Here is an 18320-nt window from a genome sequence, read left to right as displayed (position 1 = left end):
TTATTTGAGAAAATGATTAACCGTCGCCTCATCCATTTTCTTGAAAGCAACAAGATACTCGATCCCTTACAGTGTGGTTGTAGGGAGGGTAGATCCACAACAGATCACCTCGTCCGCATCGAGACAAATATCCGTGATACCTTTGTCCACAAACAGTTTTTCCTGTCAGTATGTTTAGATATGGAGAAGGCATACGACACAAGCTGGCGCTTTGGAATCCTCCATGATCTGTCTGAAATGGGAGTTCGAGGCAACTTGCTGTACGTGATTCAGAGTTACATCTCTAACCGCACGTTCCGTGTTAGAGTTGGTAACGCTCTGTCTCGTCCATTTACGCAAGAGAATGGTGTTCCACAAGGAGACGTGCTGAGCTGCACTCTTATTGTCAGAATGAACTCGATCCAGACTGCCATACCACGTAATATGTTTTATTCTGTATATGTGGATGACATCCAGATAGATTTTAAATCAGGTGCTCTAAGTATTTGTGAGCGACAAGTACAGCTCTGCATAAATAAATTGTCTAAGTGAGCGGACGAAAATGATTTTAAGCTAAACCCGCAAGAAAAGTACGTGCGTCCTGTTCTCTAGCAAGAGAGGTATACTGACGTACCCCGTAATCAATCTCAATGAGATAACGGTTATCTGTGAGCTGTGAACACAAATTCTTAGGGATCCTTCTGGACAGAAAGCTAACTTTTGTGCCACACCTGAAGTAGCCTAAGGCAAAGTGCCTCAAGACTATGAATCTGCTGAAGCTGTTGTCAAGCAAAATGCGAAAACACCTGTGTACTTAGATCTAGTTGCACGTTAAAGAACACCAGCTAGCCAAAATTTCCGGAGTCCTCCACTACGGCGTGCCTCATAATAAGAAAGTGTTTTTGGCAAGTAAAACCCCATAACTTAATTTTTTAAGCTGTTGCCACGCACAGCGATATGAGGTGCCAAATAAAGTTGTACAAAAGTCTAATATTAACACGCCTTGACTATGGGGCCATAGTTTATAATTCTGCTGGACCTAGTACTGTGAAAATTCTAGATCCTGTCCACCACTTAGGCATCAAGCGCCTTTAGAACTAGTCCTGTGCAAAGCCTTTACGTCGAACCTAATGAATGGTCCCTATATTACCAAAGGACATATTTAAGTCTTTCGTATGCCTTGTAGGTAAAATCAGCTGTGGATCATCCATTCATTCAATTATTTACGACTCCTCCACTGCCAGGCTGTTCCGTAACTGCCCAGGTGTCCGGTCTCCTCTGTCTCTCCGGTTGGAAGCACTCTCAGAAAAAACAGGGGTCCCTCCTTTAGAGAATGTCTTAATGGCCCCCACTCGGCTTCCACCGCTTTGGGAGTGGCAAACTATCCAAAGTGACATCTCTTTCTTAGAATTATCGAAACAAGCACCTGAGGCTCACATACAATCACATTTTCTTGAACTTGAAGAGAAGTATTCCTGTGACGAATTTTACACAGATGCTTCGAAGTCTCCTGCTAATGTTGCTTATGCAGCTCTCGGACCCTCATTTTCAACATCTGGGGCACTAAACCCACACACCAGTATCTTTACGGCAGAAGCATACGGTATACTTTCGGCTACTAAACACATAAGGCGAAGAAATGTCGCTAAGCCTGTTTTCTTTACAGACTTATTAAGTGTCGTGAGAGCCCTAATTAGCTTACGAAAGAATAAGAATCCCGTTTTGAATCAGCTGTATAGCTTCTTGTGCTCCGCATATATGTGCAACCAAGCGATTATCCTATGCTGGGTACCTGGCCATAAAGGTATAAAAGGCGACGTAGCTCCTGACGAAAACGCTACGTCAGTGAGTTTTAGCGACACAGATGGAAATATCCTCATTCCTGCCACAGACCTAAAGCCCTTTCTGCGCCGTAAATTGAGGAATCATTGGCAAGCAGAGTGGGATACACAAACATTGAATAAGTTATACATTATAAAACCAAAATTGCGGAATTGGACAAGTGACAAAACAGCACGGGACAAGGCAGTACTTCTTTGCCGATTAAGAATAGGACACGCATACAGTACTCACTCCTACCTCTTGACTGGGGGGATTCTCCAACTTGTAGTAGGTGCGGTGATAGCTTGACAGTGCGCCATTTTCTTATCCAGTGCCCTGCAATAGAAACAGAGAGGAAAAAGTATTTCCCTTCTGCCATATAGGGAAAATATACCTCTTCACCCTGCATTTTTTCTTAGTGATTAATCGCTTTTTAGTATTAGATTTCTTAACCGAAATCGACACTGCAAATAATTTGGCCAGGAAATTTTAACAAGTGATTACCAGCCATTGTATTCGAGGGCCGTCTTGATGCTCTAGTGTAACTGTTGTTTCCTTTTCGTATGTTTTTATCAAAACACTATTGCCATCGTCCACGTCCATAACTAATCAGTGTCATTACTTTAGTAGCTATATATTTACGCGATTTACAGCGAAAATATTTAGGCCCTTATACAGCCACGTCGCACCTACCATAATGAATTCACTGTCCATGTCATTCCCAATAAATCCTTTCAATTACCATTTGACATGGCGCTCTTTGGCCATAACTGACCCTTGCGCCATTAAAAACCACATATCATCATCATCATTTTCGAACGCACTCAGAAGTTTGGCGATCGTCAAAACAGGAAGCAAGAATGGCCGCCTCCGGGAGCGGCGCGCACGCTTCGAAAGATCGCAGGTCTCGCAATTCCGCTGAGTTTGTGGCTGACTGTATCCATGGGTCGAGCAGCAGCGAGTCTGGGGTTGCTACTTATTCGTTGTACTTTGAGAGCGAAGACGACGCAAGCCAGCCCGGAATATGGACGGCTGCAGCATGGAACGCCAAACTGTATAGCGCTTCCAATTAAATTTTTATAGTGGTATACCTGTTCGGTGAAAAATTTTCATTTTTTCGGAGATAGTGCCGCCTAAAGCGAGAGACACATGGTGCGATTTTCCGTGCGATCTGTCGTACGGCGTGTCGTGTGCGACTTGCCGCATGCGGCGATTCGGGACACATGGTACGAATGACCGAGCGGCGGGTAGCTCCGCCCAGAACCGGCGCCCCTGCGCGGCGCGGAAGTTCGGAATGCTGCAACTTCGAAAAGAAAGTGAAAGCAAACGTATGTGCACAGCTCTCTTGTTTGAAACAAACAATGAGAATATAAACACGCCTATGGAAGCACTGTAGACGTGTTTCCGCAAGGCCGCGTTAGCAGTAACAGCTCCTTTGACAGCCGCCGATGGCTATAGGAGCCGGCAGGCATAGCTCGGTCGGCCATCGAATCCAACACCGGTGGCGCTTGTGACACGATCGCTTGCAGCTCGTATAACGAAGCGCCTATGTTAGTCGGCACAACATGTACACAGTTATCTCACGCTTAAATTGCAGCACATTTGATTTCATTGGCGCAGACGGAAGCGAACGAGCATGCCAGGCGAACTTGCGATCGCTGGGAGACTGTGTAGGCCTAGCTCGCCAGCCGTCTATCCGAGGCCGAGGGCCCATGCCGATGCGTCCGCAGCTCGTAATAAAGCGCCTAAATTCATCAGCACAATCAATGCCTGAACATTTATGGTTCTCTTAAGTGAAAATACGGTTAGTTTTCTCGGTGCCGTTAGTAGCGATGAGTAAACATGCCTGTCAGGCGAGCCGCTTCGTATACAGCCGATTGCTGGCGCGTCTGCGCTTACCGCGTCCGATTAGAAATCACGCCAACTATTTATTATATCGCACTAACGTTTTATAACATGCACTCTTTCGAGGCCACTTTATTCTATAAGTTATTTCGTGTCAGAAACAAATTGCAGCTTATTTACGTGCCGCCGTCAGCGGCGAAAGAGGCCTTCGTTTCGACCAGGGAGAAAAAAAAACAGACATGATCGGAGCGGCGAGGCGCTCGCTCGCCGGCTCCGCCCCGTCGGGTCTACGACGTGGCCGTGACGTTCGCGCTACCGGCGCTGTCATTGGCTGCGTCGCCCGACCGATGCGGCAGTCGCACGACAATATTCAGCGAGTTGGTCGCATGCGGGGCGTGCGATTCGGCGCCGCGTGCGGCGGATTTGGTTGAGAACCTTTTGAGTGCGGCTGCCGATGCGAATGGTCGTACGACCGATCGCACCCAAAATCGCACCATGTGTCTCCCGCTTAAACGGCAGTACATTTACTGTATCTCATAATTTTTATACGTTTTTTTTCTTACTAGATACAAGCGAGTCTTTAAAAAAATTTTTCAATTTGATCCCAAAACCTTGATTTTGGCATTTTGTATCTTTTTATGACATTTATCTCATTAATAAAAGTTATATGCGTGAAAAGTGCATTAATTATGCCTTTTGTTTAAATATTACATAATATATAGAGTGCAGTGGCTAATTCAGCAAGAACAATCTGGCGTAACTTACAAAAAACACCTATTTACGCGATGGTAGGGAAAGTGTTAAAGCATAGACAAATTTCTTCAGATTTAATAGGTGTTCCGACTGCCAAGAATCGCTTCAAATTCTATTCGCTGACTATTCCATATACTATCATGGACAGTGACAGTGAGTTTCCGAACGAACTTCGCATTCAGTTTAGTAGTGATGCGTCATATGTGTCTGGCTTGAAGTGCAAAATTTAGCGTAAACAGAATTTCCTCTTACACAAACGGGAATGAATCCTTTAAAATGGAGTCAACCGATTTGCTGCACAGTAGCAATAACAGAAATGATAAAAATCATAACAGAAGTGATAACAGTAGTAATAAAAAGAAATGTGTATGGGCAGGACATGTGATGAGGAGGGAAGATAACCGATGGTCATTAAGGGTTACGGACTGGATTCCAAGCGAAGTGAAGCGTAACAGGGGGCGGCTGAAACTTAGGTGGGCGGATGAGATTAAGAAGTTTGCAGGGACAACATGGCCACAATTAGTACATGACCGTGGTTGTTGGAGAAGTATGGGAGAGGCCTTTGCCCTGCAGTGGGCGTAACGATGATGATAACAGAATTTTCAGGCGCTGCTTCACTAGATCCGGTTAAAGAGCAAAGGTTCAGACTTGGTCGTGCTAGGGGTGCCAACATATTATTTCGTGTTTGTTTTTAAGAAAAATTGTGTGCTTTTACGTGCCAAACCACTTCCTGATTATGAGGCACGCCGTAGGGGAGGACTCCGAAAATTTCGACCACCTGGGGTTCTTTAACGTGCACCTAAATCTAAGCACGCGGATGTTTTCGCATTTCGCCCCCATCGAAATGCAGCCGCCGTGGCCGGGATTCGATCCCGCGACCTCGTGCTCAGCAGCCCAACACCATAGCCACTGAGCAACCACGGCTGGGTCGTGTTACATTTAACGAGGGAATCCCCCCCCCCATCTGCACGCAAAAAGCAAATATTTGTTCTTTGCAGAGCAAATATTGTTCTGTTGCGACAGTTTAAACAATAGCTTTTCAGTCTACATGCAGTAAAAGAAAGAACGAACAGACACCAGCGCTGCTTCTTTTCCGCACTGCGGTATCGGTACACCGATTATCAAGTGTTACTTTGTTACTGTGCGCCGCGTATCTAATGTCCACGGTTACTGTTCACAAGTGCTAGTGTATCGCTTGCCAATGGCATGCCTCGATTGCACCGAGGCTCCCTTTATAAGGTGGAGCCACTGATTCGTTTTTGTCTGTTATGTTCATATTGCTGTCCGAATATATATATACTTGACCTTACGGCGTCGTTGATCAACACATACTTACTTCCATAACGCTAATTGAGAAAGTAAAAGAAGATAAATTATACTGACATAGCTCTTGTCACTTATATTAATAAAATTTCTAACTGCTGCATGTGTGTTAGGAGGATAGCCCTTGTGCCAATGATTTGGTGTTCAGCCGTGCCCTGCGCACTTTTAAACGCTTTTGACATTATGATTTCTGCCCTCTTTATTGGCGTGATTACGGCACCTTTCATTCAGAGGTTGATGATTCTTCGACTCTATAAGTTTCTCTTGAAGCAGTTTCTATGTAATTACCGAAGGCCCGAAAAGTTGAACATGAGGAATGGATTATGGTGAACACATCTTATAAGCCAATGTTGCCGTATGTGCATCAAAGGAGACGCATGCTTATATCTAATTTCATACCCAGCTTATGCCACGTTGCAACTCCAAGGGCATAAAAGAAAGAGAAACTGCCATACCTCTTACGAATCAACGAGCCCCTATCGCAAAGTGACATTCGAGTTCAGAAGGACTGTTTCTATCTTGAAGTTGGCGATCGTTTTTTTTTGTGTGTGTAATATGTTGTTATGGCGCAACCAAGAGTCGCACCAGTCAGAAGGCTACGATTTGACGTGTGGAGGTAGAATCGGTCTCGACAGCCATCTTGTTTATGCGCCGTTGTTTACTTTGTAAATATTCTAAATGCATCTTTATACGTGACTTCTGCAACGTAACAAATTGGTGAGAGGTGAGTTAATGAAGGCACTAGAACCCTCAACTTCTTGTGAGAGTCGAACCCACGACCTTTGTTATTAATTAGGGCGAATTAGGGTTAACTTAGAAAAGCTGTTACAAAACCAACAGCTCATTTTCTGAGGGCGGGTATGCAATGATTAATTGATGGTTCGGATGCTTGCTTTGAACTTGTTCTTTTTTTTTTTTTACACGTCTCTATTTCTGCATTCAATAGGCGAAGCCTTGCGGCAGAAAAGGAGTGCTCTATGGGGGAGGGGGAGGGGGACCGGTGCACTATTCTCCCTCTAGGTGGAGTGGTTCCGTGGTCGGCTCTAAAACAGGCGGCCAGACCCTTCCTTTTCCCTGAAAAAGTCCAGAAAAGCACGCCAAAGCTGGAGTCCTTGGGCCCGATGTGCAATGGCAGGCTGAGCCACTCCTGCAGGATGCCAGGTCGGTTCCCGCCCAGGGAGTGTAGTGTCCTTTCTCGGATCGTGTAAAAGGCAGAGCAGTTCCACTGAAGATGTTCGGCCGTACCTCTGGCCGGGCATGTCAGGCTGGTGACAGAAGCTGGCCGGTCTCAGCTCGGCGAAGTAGAACCGCCTATGCTGTTCTATGTGTTGCATGGGCGATTTCAATGAATGTATGCGCGGTTCGCTTCACTTTGCTGAGCACTTGTAGATTCAGCCTTATGGGGGTATAAGCCATTGCATTTTTCGCTTGCTTACGGGGAGTATGAGTCATTGCTTAATGGGACATGAGGTATGAGTCTGCACAAAACAAAGTACTTCCAGCACAGAACACTGCCCCGGCCGACTGCTTCCCCGTCATTCCCGAAAGCAAAGGCAAAAATAATTGGCGGGGAAAAACCTGTACCTGCAGAATTGCATACCAGGTTTAAAGCCAATTAAAATTAAATGAATAGGGGTTTTTAATTAATACCCAAAGCGCATGTTTTTGTTATAGAAAAGCCAATTGGAAAAATAAAAGTGTGGGCAAAAATAACGCGTGTGTGTCCTAAGGCGTCTCATCGAGCTCAGAAGCCTTCGCGCCGGGCTTTTAATAATGAAATAATGAAGCAAAGGCAAGGTGGCATGGGCATGCCATAAAAAAGGTGAATAACCCCACCCATTCCCCATGTCAACGAAATAAACAAACATAATATAAACGAAATTAAAGCAAAGGACAAAAAATAAAAGTGCATGAAGTGAAAGTCATGAGGAATTGTCACGATGACAGGTGCACAAGACAAGTCCGTTAGAAAAAGAAGGAAACAGAAATGAAAATAAAAGAACGAAAACGGAGGACTGGAACGGTGGCTAGCACACATGTCCTCACACTCGGTGTCGTCAACGCTGCTGGGACCGTAATGTTTCCTCTCGATGCGCCTAGACTTGACGTGTTCGGAGTGCAGCCGTCTGAGTTGCCGCGAAAGTTTCATCGTCGGGCGGCACACACACCGTCGCACTTGTCGTTGACGTTTCCGCAGGGCGCGTGATGTCGTTCCTGCGGCCTACAGGCAGCTTGTTCTTGCACAGCCGTCAAAGTCGCAGTCTTCAATGTACAGGAACGAGTAAAGAAAATTAAATGTTGGAAAAACGATGGCTGGCACATTCATCGTCACACTCGGTGTCGTCAATGCTACTGGGACCGTAATGTTTCTTATCGATGCGTCGACACTTGACGTGTTCGGGGTGCAGCCGTCTGAGTTACCGCGAAAGTTTCATCGGCGGGCGGCACACACACACACACACCCTGGAAAAATCACAGAGGACAAACCACTTAAATTTGTTTAAGTGTGACTGTCTTACGTATTATTTCTAACTTTTGCCATTTTTTCTGTGCACTGAGTGTGGGAAACCTAGTTATTCCGCTTAACCTATCTATCTATCTATCTATCTATCTATCTATCTATCTATCTATCTATCTATCTATCTATCTATCTATCTATCTATCTATCTATCTATCTATCTATCTATCTATCTATCTATCTATCTATCTATCTATCTATCTACACTCTAAAAACAAAGAGAGAACTGGGCACTCTCTTTGAGGGAGTAGCGGCTTGTCCCATATTTCACTCTCTTTTCGAGAGTAGATCGACCCTCTTTGAGAGAGAGTAGGTCTGACAGAGTTTTGTTACTCCACCGCAAGGGATTGCTAGTACTCTTCCGCAGAGTGATAATACTCTTCCCACAGGGAGTGCTAGTACTCTTCCGCAGAGTGCTAATACTCTCACCGCAGTGGTATTGGCACTCCATCAGACCGAGTACTTCTACTCCCCCAAACAGAGTGCTAGTACTCTTCCCAATACCGTCTTAGCGAAGTCCTGGCCACGCATTCAGGCAGGAAATCAGATCAAATTAGGGCCGCTGATATACCGTTCGTTCCCTAGGCGGCTCCTCAGAGTCAGTGGCCCAATTCCAAGCGGCCTTCAGAATAGGCGTGAGCAAAGTTATGAAGAATTTTAGTCATTTTTCCTGGCTATTTGCTGCCTACCATGAGGCGTGACTGCTCGGAATCGGCCTATGCGTATGCGTCCCGAACGCCACTGCGGAGAAAAAAAAACCATTTAACATTTAATCCGCAATTTTCTTCGCAAATTTCACAATCAGGAGTCACATAATCTAATTAGAACACAATAGTCAAAGGAATCACATACTTATGAAGAACCACATTGCTCTATACATCACGTGGATGCGAACCCGCGTACAGTCGCATCTATACAATTCAAAGCGCACATCCTAACCATTACACCACAGAGCCACCTCGCCCAGTCGTGTTCTTTTAAAGGTTATATATATAACAAATGTATTTGAGGAATCGGCTGCGGTGGGTGGAATTTCTCTGCAGTGTGCTGTGCTGTTGTGTACTGGAATACGTTTGCGTTCGCATCATTTGCATTCCTTGCTACGACTAAAGAAGGAATACAACGTAGACGACAACGTGAAAACTATTCACGGCTTGTCGTCAGCCCGGGAAAATAACAAATGTGCAGTTGAGCTCACGATCGAGTGCTTTTCCAGTCCATGCATTATATGTTCTCCGAAAATACGCGGATACAAAGTATCGTGCCAACCATCCACGTATGTGAATTTAATTCGCGCGTATACTGGTGAGCATTTCTGTTTATTTTTTCCGCCAGTTCCATTCGTATGTGGTCAACTGCGACGCCAGCACCAGGCATTTCGACGTGCCTCACGCTGCCGTGTAGGCGTTCTTTTCAAGTGCATTAGTTTAGAGTTTGGTTCAGTCCGCTGTGAGCTGTTGTCCTGCATTAGCAGCGGATCGTTAGCGTTTTGAAGAGCATGCATTCCAGCATTTGGAGACTGCTTATGCCGATAGCCGCGTCACATGCATTGGCTCGCATGTTTAAATGACTAATGTGTCCACTTGTTACGCGTGCACTGCTCGTATACTGTGGCAGTGCTCATTCTAAAAGCTTCGAAGACCACCTACACTCATACGTGTGTTCAATATATGTGCACAGGATGGACTTGCCGGCTAGTTGGTTGAACATTTTAGAAGAAGAAACAGCGCAACACAAGGACGACGCAAAAACATGGACCACACCACGAAGCGCTGGTGTGGTTGACGCTTTTATTCGTCCTGGCGTTTGCGCTGTTTCTTCTTCCACGATACACGCACACCACAGGTACGCGAAAGTTTAGGAGCATAGGGCGTTAACTTTGTTTTCCCCGTTTCCTCTCAGTGTCAATGGCACAATGCGTTGCCCGGAATCGCGCACGCTTACCCCCATATTCAGAAATGCATCATAACCTGAAGCTCATGCTTGACTTGATCTTAATGACGCAAGTCGTGAACGCGCTAAAAGAAAGGCAGTGAGCGTCTGGGGGACGTTCGCACCAGGCGTCGTTTATATAAAGTCAAGCATGAGCTTTGTATTAAGATACATTTCTGAATACGGGGGCTAGACATCTGCTTCTTCCAGAAAATGTCGAAGAAACGCCCACCAAAACCAGGCACATTCGTAAACTTAACTAGGCAATACGAAGCTCCATAGAAAAAGAGTGGTATTAAAAGCTTTCAGTATTTTTCTTTACTCCAAAATGGTCGCGCTCTCGTGGCTTCAATGTACAGAGATAGTGCAGCGTTAGCTAAGAAGCATGAATTTCCGAACTCCATGCCAAAATAAGCTTGTAAAATTATTTAGGTGCTAGAATCCAGGGTTTGTAGCAATCCTTGAAAACCCTTTATTCCTAAAATGCCATTTTCAAAGCATTGAAAACCCTGGAATTTTTAGAAGTACTGGAAAGTCCTTAAATTTGTACACTTGGCTAGACTTACTTAACAGACATTGCCAAGCATTTTTCCCCTTCTGTGACACTCTTCGCATGTCACAGAGAATTGTCTGTGGAGGTAATAGAAGGAAAGCGACATCCTTAAAGCTGAAATTGCAAAGGAGCTGCAGATACCAGTTTTGGGCACATGGAACTGGTGACAAATGTACTTGGAGGACCAGAAGCAGGAAGCTCAGCAGTTGAGGCATTCAAAGAAAAGCCGTGATGAGTAAATCGAGAGCTACAGACACAATAAAAGGAAATTACAAATGACTATTGCTTATTTGATGGTGAAAAGCTGAGGCAACAGATGACATCACATACACTGTCAAACCAAATAGTATTCAAAAACTGCAAATGTTGCAGGTGCAAGTAGTTAATTGTGCTATTGCTAGCGCTTTCTTGAAATGCTTCCTTGTGTGCGTTTAGTGATCGGCGGTAAAAGGCAAATTAGCGGTCTTTCAAATGTTTGAAATCAGTGAAATGCGATTTGTTTTTTTTGTTGTTTTCATTAAAGTTAACAATGTTGTTGAACAAGTTATTGCCTGTCCAAACTACTAAAAAAATCGCACGAGGTCCTTGAAGTTACTGTCGGGGCCTCGAAAATTCTTGAAAACCATTGAATTTTTTTCTTCAATATTGCTACGAACCCAGTAGAACAACTGTCATGCAGTAAAAACCTTGGCTGAACAGGGGCTTATACGAAGAGCACAGGAAGACTAGAAATGCAGTAGTAGGCAAGGAGGGCCCTGAAAAAAATGTGCCACATCTGCTCGTCTGCCTTGTTTCTGCATTGACTGTCACATTTTTAATAGAAGTGCACTTACTGTTCTACTCCAATAAACGCAACATTACCAACTCCACTGTGGGGCAGTCCTTCAGCCAGTGCAGAACTCTTTCTGTACATCCCTGTCAGCTCTCATTTTTCCAGCATTGTAGTACAAGATTTGTTAAACTGGTTTCGCAGAATATGAGCAGTATACTCTTAAATTAGCTGTTTATTTGTATGCACAAGTCCAGGTCCTCAGTTTGGTTGCATGACAAATTGCCATACCTCAATAGATACAAGAAACAATTTTATTAGAGTTTAATAAAATCCAAACAGTAATAATCACAACGATATAATGACATACATTTCTTTTGTTACGTATACAGCCCATGTCTTGGCACTGTATAAATTCAACTATACATCGCAAGTACTGTGTCCTGACCACTATTATTCACATGTGTAAAACCATCACAGCAATTCTTCAACAAATATCACAGTGATTAGTGACATACACTTTGTAACTGCTTTACATGAGCATAATGTATACAAATGGTCCCTGTGTACCTACACATGACTAGTGCCACCTGAGTACTATTACTCACAGGTGTAAAACCAACAAAGCAGTTCTTTAAAAATATCACAGCGCTTAGTGACGTACATGCTGTAGCTCCCTTGTAAAAGCTTAATACAAACACGTGAGCACACAGAAAACTAGCAGTAGGCCTACATGGAAATATCACCGCCCCAATATTAATTCACAAGTGTAAAACCAACCAAGCAGTTCTTTAAAGAATATCACAATGCTTAGTGACATACATTTTGTAATTAGCTTATATAAGCTTTATACAAACATGAGAACATACACAAAGCTATCGGTGCACCTACATAGAAGTGCGGCCATCTGAACACTATTATTTGCAAGTTTAAGCTCAACAGAACAGTTCGTTATAGTGATGCACATTTTGTAACTGTCTTATACAAGCTTAGTGCAAGCACAAGAATGCGAAAAAAAAATTAATTAAAAACTTGCTCTATGAATACACAAACAGATCAACACAAATGGTAAACACCGCTTTGAAGACACATGACCGTGACAAAGCGCAGTGCTGTGCCGGTTGAAACTTCCATCCACAAAAGTATTGAGCAATGCTTAAACCACACGCAATAAAGTGCTGAAAGACTGCGTCTCTAACGTACCTATTTTAATTCAAATTTCTTGAATATAGGGCTCTCTTGCAGATAAGGCATCTGATCCAACTGACCTGATTTTACACCTGCTAAATGCATACAATGCACTCAGATATAACTGGTAATAATAATTATAAAAGGCATTTAAAAACTTGATAGTATGATGAAGATGCATGACTAGAAAAGTTCTGTCCCCCTCGTACTTGTTAAAAAGGTGTAAGTACGACACGTTTTTTTTTCCCCCGCAATTTTTGCATTAATGGACACCCGGGAACCTCGAACCCACAAAAAAAGAAGATACTGCTGTGTTAATAGTGTTATGAATAATTTTTTGTGAAATCTTTTTACAGACAAGTTGCAGTCTCGTTTCTGGAGATTGAGCTGTATCATGCAAAATAACATGGAAAGTGGTCACATGGGAGCATGACACTATGCCATAATGTTCGTTTCAGTTGACTCTCTTGCCCTACAAGTCACTGCTCACTGTGACCAGTGATGGAACAGCAGTGTCTGTATCACACTTTTGTCCTATGACATCCTTACGAGAGTTGGCGGCACATAGATACCCAAATTTCGATAGTGTTGCTTTCTCAGGTGGTTGTTTTTGATTTGCTCAATATCAGTCGGCATTTCAGCTGCATCAAACTTCTTTTTTACCTCTTCAACAACAACATCAACAACCATCTTATGACACCTGTGTTATCCTTCTAGTTGCCTACAAATACCAGTTAATCTAGCAACAACACTGACAGTCTCTACTATCTTCTAATGTGGAAGAGGTGTGTCCCACCATGTGTTCCACATTGTTGTCGCTATGTGGGCTGGCTGTGGAGGCAACAACTGTAATATGTTTGCATATCTTAAAGTGATGCTTGTACTGTGTTATAACACCTAACTTAGTCTTGCACTTGCTGCACAAGAACACTGGCTCACAGTCGTGGTGAAAAGCTTTTGTATGTTGAGCAAATGAGTTGTATGCACCACAAAAAAAGCCACAGTGATAGCACACATGTTGCTCTACCAGGCCTGGTGCGGTTCCTTCTGACACTGCTGCTGATGCTGACACACTGCTGCTTGCCTTGTACACTGTTGCAGCTGCAGTAGACATGGCCGTCTCTGTATCTATTGCTGCTGTGTCACCTGTCATGGTAACTTCAGGCGGTATCGGGCTCACTTCTGCAACAGAGATGTCGTTTGCCCCTTGAGGGCTCTCGTCATCAGGGCCAATAATTTCGTAGGCATTGTCTCCTGCATCGAAGAACCAATAAGAACAGCCTGAATTAATAAACATAGCTCTAAAAAGTACGGACATCAAAACTTAACCACAAGCTTTGCACATCAGTGACCAGGCTTAATGAATAATACTTGCAGGAGGAGTTACACAACTGTGTGTGTAACATTAGAAGAGATACTCAAGAGGCACGGGAAACATGTCTCTCAAAACCACAAATTTTAAAACACTGAGGAGCCAGACTAGATCACTTTATTATGCATCATCACTAAAGTATGTTTAGATATATCTGAAGGAATAATTGCTCAGGGTGGCTTAAAGGGCCCCTGAACCACTTCTCAACATTTTTTGAACATTTCAAGTAAACACGCGCATCAAAATCAGAATGCTGTCACAATTGATGATGCCAAACGCCACAGTGCTACGCACTGTGGGAGCACCACAATATGAAGAAAACGACCCCGTGCGCCTCTCTGGACCTATCCTGCACCTCCCAGTTTGTCCTGACATCACCAGGCTGTCTCTGATGTCACCAGTTTCCTGTGCTGTCGATTGGTCGAATGAAAGTATACGACTGCCGGCAAGGCCTGCAAGCAAATACACACTCCTTCTTCCTCGTCGCGTTGCTCGCGATGCCATTGTGGGCAGCCAACGGGGGCAAAGAACAGAAACGCCAACAGAAGGGTCTCCCTATGAGGCTCTTCAACTAGAGTCACCATACAGTTCCATTATATTGGCAAGGTCATTAGCGCCACCCCTCGCAGGACGACGGGCCTGCGCGGCAGCAACAGAGCTCGTTGGTGATGGCATGTCCCGTAACATTTGGAGGTGTACTAGGCGAGGAAAAGATGATACTGTCCAGATGGCGTGTACCAGATGAAAGAGTAAAATGAGCGGGGACTACTTTTCGATAATCAAACACACGTAGCCCCACTATTACTGCACAGTTTCGAAAAATTCTCGTGGCTACATGTTCGTTGCCTTAACATGTACAACTGCAACACCGCAACTAAATTTCAACATCGGTTGTTTAGGGGCCCTTTAAAGAAGACATTCACAGCTTTTTAGTGACTGTAGATTGTGTTAGCTTTTTTCCTAACTTCTCGAACTTAAACACTTCACTTTGCAAGCCTTGTTGCTCGCAGTACCTTTGAGGTGCTCTTAGACGCTCGTCAGCTTCAACTGCCGACACTTTCTGGCCTGCACTGTCCTCGTTGCCCTCCTTTTCTAGTTCATGCTTAAAGAGACATACGCAATTGACTTGTATGAGGATTGCGTGATCTTTACGCCCTTCGGAGCACACAAGGTGCATGAAGTGAATGTGTCTGGGTTGTGTCCCTTCGAAGTAGTGAATACTTAAAAAGTCGTTAGTAACAAAGGTGTATCTTGTGTACAGTGTTGTTAACGTGGCTAACATTGGAAAACCAACCAAACCATTTTGAGATGTCTCTTACAACCAAGTGTATCTTGTAATCAGATTCTACCGTACTGAATATTTTTCATCTATGGATCATCTCCGTGTACATATAGTCACAAAGACATGTTGTGTGGAATGGCGAATCAGGAAAAAGCTCGTACTCTTACTTTTTGTCCCTAACATAAGCAGCTGAACAATATGATAAAAAAGCAGGTAATGAGGCTAGCATGGAACATAATCCTTCAGCTCTAAACAGTTTTTTGGGCCCGCATCATTCCCTCATGACAAAAGGAAACAACTTGATTGCAGTAATGGCTGCATGTGATCTGAGTTGATTGAAACAGACAATATGTAAGGTTGCCCTGTGTGTAATTTTATCAGAGTGCTTTTTAGATGTCCTGCTGGCGATCCTGGCTGCACGATGTTTCTCATGCTTTTTGGCACGATTCCTTTCTTTTCCACTCCACTCTTTTTTCTGGTTTTCTCCCCTTTCCCTTCCCCCTTGCGTAAAATAGCACACCTGAAGTATCAAATCTGTTGAATTATTGTGTTTCAAACCTGTTAACATGCGGGCTTCTCTGTGGTCTGTGTTGTATTTTTGCGCTGTACAAGTCAATTCAAGATGAAAGATGGAATGTCCCTGCCTTTGGTTTAATTGTATGTGTATATATATATATATATATATATATATATATATATATATATATATATATATATATATATATATATATATATATATATATATATGTCTCTCTCATGTTTTGAAATATATGTACATTCAGGAGTGCCTGCATGCTCTTCTCTTCTGCTGCAGTGACGAAAAGGAGAGCCTTCTTATGTACCATAGTAAAACATTCACAGGTTTTCGCTGTGCCCATTACATCACTTATCATATGGATCTGTCACAATACAGAGTAGCAGTGGTCCATATTACTAGCCCATCCCAACATAACTATAAATTAGCACATACCGACATGCTGTGAAACAGCTGTTGCAAGGCTGCTGGTGCTGGCAATTTCCGCAGCACTGCAGTGGTACAGCCGAGTGCCACCTGTATAGTGACAAATGCATATGCATGTTAGCAACTCAGTAGCTGCTGATGGTTTCATAAGCTTTGCACTACACAATAAAGTAATCTAGACAACTTTGTTGGAACAAATACACATAATTAGGACACCATTTAAACACTAACACGATTAATTGCCCCCAATTTCTCATTCACTAAGGGATAATACTACTGAAACATCAGTGGAGAGCTCAGATTAACACAGCCCATAAAGGACAAGCTTTCTTTGAGGAAAACAGCTACAACAGCGGTTAGTTTTCTTGATCATTTTATGTGCTAGCTTTGATTTAAATATCATGCAGTACTATAAAATATGAAGTGCCACATTTCTAGCAGCAGGAGGCATCGTCAGCCACATGGTACAACTGATTTTTGCACTGTTTGTGTCAGTGAGCCGACACATACAAAGAAAACCAAATTCACACATACATATACAGTGCCAAGTGCACTCCTCCTTCTGAAAACGCAGCCACCAGTTCCAATGCTGCTGAAAGGAAAGGTTATATAGAGTGCGAGACTGCATGGAACTACCACTTATGACTGTAAGTGTATGATCTGCTGATTGGAGAGGTAGTCACATGCTATTTCTAGTCTCTTTTAGAAGAGTTACTAAAGAATGAACTAAAATCTATTCATAAGTCACGAATTTCACGCATCCACAGTTTGGTTAAATAACTTGTGAGAAAAAGACATGTTTACCTGGAATAGCAACCTTTTTTCCTGCTGCAAAACTTTCCTTCGAATTAATGAAATAACTTTACAGCGTCATAATATATTGTGTTTCTCGCAACTACTTGCCGGCAGTGGCGAGTTACAGTGTTTATATCTGACTCATTGGGCGACAATACTGCCAAACAGAAATGTTTCACGAACACGAGAACACGTCCCTCACAGAGAACAGCAACCATATATGCCTCTGTGAGACATGGTCGCACCTTTGTGGTCAGAACGTACATTAGAACGACACCACCATCTCATTAAAAACAAAGCCTCAGTACAAAGCAGCAGCCAACAGCATAATGTGAAATTGCAACTGATGTCCACTTACTGGTGGCCTGTGTTTGAGTCACTTCTGGCAGTTGACTGGGTGCTGAGAAATGCACGTCCTGGGTTGTCCCTACAAAACATACAGGGTTGTGTCAAATGTTGAAAATATATATACACCGGCATTTCATAAGTTGCAAAACAAATGAGTAAACTAATAAACAACTGTAATGTAAACAGAGTACACATGGTAAGATAGGCTGTCAACTGGTAATGCATTACGCGAAAAACCTAATGCATAGGAAAGACTATATGTATACACACGAAGCTGACACACAATTTAATTCGCTCTAGGTTTTTCCGTGCAGTATATTCAAATTATTATGTCTCGTGGTTAGAGCGAAATTAGTGTAAATTACGCACTAAATTATGTACCCTGGAAAACTTTTCTTCCATATGCACCTGTGCACGCTTCTAATTAGTAGCTTTGTAAAATTTACCTGCATGGCATTTAACATAGTTGCTGAATACGGATTTCCTTTGCCCTGTGTCGTGTACAGTGAGCTACATATATCTGCCGCCCCCCCCCCTTTTTGTACTAGCCATACTGCGTGCCACTGCACCTATACGCACGTCAATAAACCTCACGACACAAATAAAAAGAAAGCACCAATCACCCCCCCCCCCCCGTGCCTGCATGTTGTAGTGGGCCTAACCCAACCAAGCATAGGCTGTTGCTTTATATAGTAAACACAGGCACCGTGCTCATTGCAAGTATGTATCATGTCACTAAGCAAATATGCAATTTCAATGTACCACTATTTTTTTATCACATGGATGTATCTGTTGAGAGGCAAGACAAAAAGCAGTCACTTGTCAGAACTAATCAGCTTTTTTTAAAACAAATTTCTAACTTTTCAATGACACTTGCTGCT

General features: G+C 43.4%; 1 protein-coding gene across 1 annotated transcript; it reads right to left on the bottom strand.

Moving 5' to 3' along the window:
- Nucleotides 1–11741: 11741 nt before the first annotated feature.
- Nucleotides 11742–17531, bottom strand: LOC142573053 (uncharacterized). The gene is made up of 3 exons (XM_075682555.1): nt 17450–17531; nt 16306–16386; nt 11742–13935 (listed from the first exon to the last, which is right to left on the bottom strand). Exon 3 carries the CDS (start codon nt 13832–13834, stop codon nt 13421–13423), a length of 414 nt encoding a protein of 137 aa, XP_075538670.1. The 5' UTR covers nt 13835–13935; nt 16306–16386; nt 17450–17531; the 3' UTR covers nt 11742–13420.
- Nucleotides 17532–18320: the final 789 nt, after the last annotated feature.

This window comes from Dermacentor variabilis, chromosome 2, assembly GCF_050947875.1.
Source record: "Dermacentor variabilis isolate Ectoservices chromosome 2, ASM5094787v1, whole genome shotgun sequence".
In the NCBI taxonomy this organism is placed as follows: domain Eukaryota; kingdom Metazoa; phylum Arthropoda; class Arachnida; order Ixodida; family Ixodidae; genus Dermacentor; species Dermacentor variabilis.
Note: the sequence above shows the minus strand (reverse complement) of the source record. Positions and strands in the feature narration are given on the sequence as shown.